Source organism: Otolemur garnettii, unplaced genomic scaffold (genome assembly GCF_000181295.1).
Source record: "Otolemur garnettii isolate 467f Iridium unplaced genomic scaffold, OtoGar3 scaffold00063, whole genome shotgun sequence".
Lineage (NCBI taxonomy): Eukaryota > Metazoa > Chordata > Mammalia > Primates > Galagidae > Otolemur > Otolemur garnettii.
The window spans coordinates 9,139,081-9,145,246 of record NW_003852458.1 but is presented as its reverse complement, the minus strand read 5'-3'; the positions used below and the strand labels follow the sequence as shown (position 1 = coordinate 9,145,246).

The 6,166-nt window shown below is 40.7% G+C and overlaps 1 protein-coding gene across 1 annotated transcript in view; it reads left to right on the top strand.

Annotated features, from left to right (window-relative positions):
- Window positions 1-6,166, top strand: part of OXCT1 (3-oxoacid CoA-transferase 1) — a 144,878-nt gene that overhangs the window by 22,808 nt on the left and 115,904 nt on the right. The window contains exons 4-5 of the mRNA XM_003792957.2: window positions 437-572; window positions 4,201-4,350. Coding sequence (XP_003793005.1) covers window positions 437-572; window positions 4,201-4,350 — 286 coding nt within the window. The remainder of the gene's footprint in view (window positions 1-436; window positions 573-4,200; window positions 4,351-6,166) is intronic.

Sequence of the window (6,166 nt, the reverse complement as noted above, 5' to 3'; positions counted from 1 at the left end):
CAGCCTCCCAAGTAGCTGGCACCACAGGCGCCCGCCACAACGCCCGGCTATTTTTTGTTGCAGTTGTCATTGTTGTTTGGCGGGTCTGGGCTGGATTTGAACCCACCACCTTAGGTGTATGTGGCTGGCACCTTAGCTGCTTGAGCCACAGGCGCTGAGCCAATGGGGGTTTCAATATTGGCTGTTTTCCCACTGCTCAAAATCTGGGAGAAAAAAAATTCAAATCTTTTGAGTTTTAGTTTCCTCAAATGTAAAATAAAGAAATAGTAGCCACCTTACAAATTTCTTTAGGGGTTGAACAAGAATGTGGATTAAATGCCTAATAGAATTTCTTTTCCTCTAACTTAATAAAACTTCATCTTTCTAAAAAAAAAAAAGTGATAGCTATTCTGTTAGGTGTTCCTTTGATTGTAAACTGCTTTTGTTTTCTTTTTAGGGTTGACAACTTTGGCTTGGGCCTTTTACTTCAGTCCAAGCAGATAAAACGTATGATCTCTTCCTACGTGGGAGAAAATGTGGAATTTGAACGACAGTACTTAGCTGGTGAATTAGAAGTAGAGCTGACACCTCAGGTGACATGATTTCTCTGCTTTTCTTTTATAATAATAATTTATTTAAAAATTCCCTTTTCCTTCCTAGAAATTTTTTTTTTTTTTGTACCTGAGACAGGTAAGGAAGAGGGAATGCTATTTTGCCAAACCAAGGTTTTGTTTGTAATTCACACCTGTTGATTGTCAGGGGATTAGTATTTTCTGCCAGTGTCGACTAAAAATGGAGGTATTTGTAGGAAACGTTTCTAGGCTGCAAGGTAAGAGTTTAAGTTTGTCACTGTCATATCTTTTGTGTTATAAACACGCAAAAGGACTTGCTGAAATATTTGAGAATTGTCCTAAAGATCAATATCTATGATTTGAGGAATTAGAAATTTGTAAGTGGTTTAAAGGTTTAAAATAAATTATGAAATATGAACACTTTACATTATTGACTTCCTGTTATGTGACTTGCTAAGATGCATCCAGAGCATGAAGCCCTTGAAAGGAAGGGTGACTATATTACAGAGTAAGTGTTGAGATCAGAGCCCAGGTTTCCAGGGATGTGAGGTTATTACAAAGTAAGCAGTTACTACAACTAATATGTTAATAAGTTTCCACTCATTTTCTACATCATCTGTTTAACTGATGGAAGAATTTGTTGTAGAGAAAGGCAAACTTTTCCAAGGCTTTGAGTAAAACAAGGGTCTCTAGTTGTCTCTAAAATGGTCTTCCATTTTGACACGTTCCACACTCTTGTCTGTAACTGAGCCACTGTATTTTTGTCCACAGAAATGTTATTACTACTGACTTCACCAAGTTGTTAATATGACACCAGTAGATAAACAACTGGATGCCTACACAAGAGAAAAACATAATTAAATTCAAGGAGGGTAGGGGGAGGAGGAAGAGGGGAGGAGGGGGAAGGGAGGAGGGAGAGAGGAGGGGGAGAAGGGAGGAGGATTAGTAAACTCTCACCTAATGGGCACAATGTAAGGGTATACAGCACACCCGCTAGGTAAAGGGCTCAATTACAAGTTGGACTTTAACTCATGCAAATAATGTAACCTAATCCTACCCCCCTCTCCTCTCCTCTCCTCTCCTCTCCATCTCACTATGTCACCCTCAATAGAGTGCCATGCCCTCACAGCTCAAATTCTCGGGCTTAAGCGATTCTCTTGCCTCAGCCTCCGAAATAGCTGTGACTACAGGTCCCTGCCACAACGCCTGGCTATTTTAGAGAGGAGGTCTTGCTCTGGCTCACGCTGGTCTCATACTCATGAGCTCAGGCAATCCACCTGCCTCGACCTCTCAGGGTGTCAGGATTATAGGTGGAAGCCACTACCTCCAGTCCTATTCAATTTTCATTTAAAGCATTTTGAAAAAACTAAGACAGACTCTCTTAGTCTGCTTGAGTTGCTATAACAAAATAACATAGGTTATACAAATGACATGGTTATACAAATAACATGGTTATACAACAGAAATTTATTTCTCACAGTTTAAAGGCTGGAAGTTCAAGATCAATGTTCCGGCCGGTTCAGTTCCCGGTGAGGGCTCCTTTCTTGGCGGGCAGATGACTGACTTCTTGCTGTGTTGAGCAGAGCAGAGAGAGAGGGAGGGGAGGGAGAGAACGTGCTCTCTCTCTCGCTTACTCTCTGGTGTCTCTTCTTATAAGAACATTAGCACATCAGACCAGGATCCCACCTTTATAAAGACTTGCTTTAACTTTAATGATCTCCTCATAGGCCCTGTCCACAAATAATCACATCAGAGGTTCTGGCTTCAACATATGAATTGTAGGGACCACAGCTCAGTCCACAGCGCATACTTTTTCTCACACATTGTGGGTTGAGATACTGTATCCTTTGGGTTGTGGAGCTGTTGAAAATGAACCTTTCAATGTAGTCCCCCCCACGTTACCCTTTATCTTTTATATTACTTCTTATTTTGTCAGACGTATATACATGGGAGAGGAACTTCCCTAATATTTCTTTAACGTTCATTATTTAAGCTAAAAGAGAACAGTATCTCCCTCCTTAACTTAGTGACCCATACATTAACAGTGGCTCTAGAGGCTTGTTTGTCACCCTGAGAGCCATGGAGAGAAGCATGGACTGTAGGAGTTAGGATTCCCTTCATGAGATGGGGGTGAAGAGCTTGGTGGTACCTGCAGCGTCCCTGTGTGCAGGAATAGTCTACTTTCAGGCTCTTGCCTGACAGGATAGAGAGAAGGAATAATAAAGCATTCTGGGAGGGGATAGACATAAAAGTATTTTAAGGTAGACAGTATGATTATGGTTGTTTTGATGATTTAATTTATTAACTTCACAACACAAGGTAGAGTCATCTCTGTCCATAAGGTAGAATAATCAGTTGTCTGGAAGATTTTCCGTTATGCCATAAGCGTCTCCTTCCTCAGAATATTCCTTCTGCTTGAATGACTGACTCAATGTCTGAAGCCTGAACTTTTAGGCCTTTCTTTGCATGAAGTATTTAAAGGTTCCCTTTAAAATAGAAAATAGTTTTTGTGTCGGGTTAATATGAGTACACATTATAAATCCCTTAAGCCAGTTATTACTACTGAGTAGCCAATTTTCTAATGAAGTAGTAAGATTCTAACAGGAGGTTTCAGTGTTAGGGAGAGTGTCAGAAAATGATTAGGGTCAGAGTTGATCCCTTAGGGCAATATGGGTGGAAGGACCATTGGGGATGAGAGAGAGCTATGGAGAGAGCTATGGAGAGAGCTATGGAAACCTGGCTCTGGGAGGGAGAAAGGTCACCCAGGGAAAAGAAGAAAATCAGAAGACACAAACGGTACTTGGAGTTGTTTCTACTCTGAAATGAAATTTGAAATTGGTTTATAAAAACCAGTTTGGCGCCAGCCACATACACCTAAGGTGGCGGGTTCGAATCCAGCCTGGGCCCGCCAAACAACAATGATGGCTGCAACCAAAAAATGGCCAGGCGTTGTGGCGGGCACCTGTGGTCCCAGCTACTTGGGAGGCAGAGGCAGGAGACTCGCTTGAGCCCAGGAGTTGGAGGTTGCTGTGAGCTGTAATGCCACAGCACTCTACCCAGGGGGACAGTTTGAGGCTCTGTGTCAAAAAAAAAACAAAACAAAAAAGCAAAAAACCCCAGTTTACCTGCCTGTTACACTCTTTGCTTAACTTTGCCTTTTTTCTTAGGCAATTTAGTAGATAAAATATTTATGAAAATGGTTTAAAATACATTGTAAAATATGAAAAGTGTTCATATTAATGGTAAGATTTAAGCAACAGCATCGTATAGCACACAACACACAGAATTTAATTATATTCTTTAATGCATGTAGGTAGGGTTTCATAGTTCAGTTTTCAAATTGATTTAAAATATTAAAAATAGACATATCTAGCATATATCAAGAGACCATTAGGTGGGTATGGAAGCTGCAAGCATGACTGCACAAATAAGCAGTTAGATTCTGAATGTGTATTCAGTGTGGCTCGAGAAGGGAAGTAACTTTGAAGACTTGCTCTTTCAGCATGCAGTGCTTCTGAAATACACCAATATACGATGCTTGGTAGCATTGAGAATGGAGGATAGGAGCCGTGTCTGTAAATGTTTCAATGTTGACATACAGAAGTGTGCTCAGTGAGTTTTTCATGGGGTGTTGGCTACTTGCTTGCAGGGCACACTTGCAGAGAGGATTCGTGCAGGCGGGGCTGGCGTTCCTGCGTTTTACACCAGCACAGGGTATGGGACCCTGGTACAAGAAGGGGGAGCGCCCATCAAGTACAACAAAGACGGCAGCGTTGCCATTGCCAGTAAGCCAAGAGAGGTAAGAAGCACCTCACGCAGTCAGCATCAGGACGCCTGTCTCACATGGGATCCTGGGTGTGCTCATGAGTTAAGTAAGCATAAAATCACCTCCGTGAGAGAAAAAACATTCATTTTTGTGAACATGTTAGGTAAAATTTCTAGCTAAATCTGGGCATCTGGTAGCAATTACTATCACACAGAGAAACTAGAATAAATAAGACATTGTGATCTGTATGTAATGTACTAGTCAAGATTAACTGATATGGCAGGCTTTAACAAATACAGGAACATTTATAGCTGCTGCTGCTGCTTATGTAGAAAGGACAGTTGTTTGATATGCATGCTATTAAATTCTTCATGCTCAGGCCCTACCTAATGTGAAGACAGGAAGAACAAAATTTAGGAAATCTTAAGTTTGTCTGAAATCTTCAAAAGCAGGAGATACTTATCATATAATGGAATCAATATATAGAGTTCATATTATCACCTTTATGTTTTGTTTCTTAGACACACTTTGGGCTTTTGACTAATAATCTAATTTTATCAAAAGTGCTGGGCAGGAGGGGGTACCTTACAGTCGGCAACTTCATGCACATATTAGAGAAGCGTAGAACTCCAGGTGCAGGTATTTGAGGTCCTTGGATTCGAGAAAATGTCAAAAATTGCACCAGTCGAGTTTTATTACTGTGTGTGTTTTAATTATTTTTCCTTTTTTCTTGTATAGATGACTCAAGAGAGTTAACCCAGGTGGCAGAAATGCTGAGTTCATCTCTAGGGAAGGGAACACAGTAAATCAAGAGATCGCTTATCACTTCCCTGCATATCTGAATGCTGACTCTGCCCCTCCCGTTCTAAGGGAAGATAACGGGTCATTGCCCACGTCCTTTGCTGTTCAGTGTTTGTCTCCAGCTGCGTCTTCCATCTGGAGCTTTGCCTTTCTGCTGAGAGTGACCTATATTGATTCAAAGCTTTTATTAACATATTTTTTGATATTCTTTCCTGCTTTACTTTTTACTAATTAAATTTAAAAAGTATCTCCACAAATTAAAAGATAGGCACCTAATTATTAAAAATGAATTTGAGTAGTACAATAGAAGTGTCCAGAAAAATTGAGTTAATATGATACTTGGATAACTTGCTAGAAGTTGTAGCAATGATTCACCTTGGGAAAATATGATAGACTAATATTGATCCTGGGTTCATTTCGGCCTGGAGTCAAGCGCCCTAATTTAGTAGTTTTGTTGTTTTGTCTGAATTTCCTGGGGATATGACGAATTCTTAAAGCAATTCTTCTTAATGGTTTATTTCTCTTATTTAGTGTAGGAAGAAGAAATAAATTAATTCTTTAGTTCATTGATTTTTATTGGGGTCCTACTCTTTGCCAGGCACTGGTCTGGCCACCAAGTCTCCCTGCTAGTGGAGAAACTGAATGAGCACATTATGCCTATTATTTATTTCTATTATATATTATCATTATTCATTACTGTCAGTTAAGGGTAAAGAGAGTCATCAGTGACTCAACCCCAGGGAGATGGTGTTCCAGATTAGGTGGCCAGCATAAGCTTCACTGAGCCAGGGACATTTGGTAGAGACCTGAATAAGGTAGGAGAATGAGGTGGGTGGGGATCAGAGGATTGTGTTTTCATTACAAGTAAGAGGAAACGCTAGGTCCTGAGGCAGCTACAGGTTTGCCCCCATTTGCAGAGCAGCAGGGGGTGAGACTGAACCAGTACATAAGACAGAGTGATAGGAGTGGAGATTGAAGAGGGACAGGAGCCAGGTCCACACAGTTTGCATTTCATTGAATGTGGTGAGAAGCTAATGGAGAGTTTTAA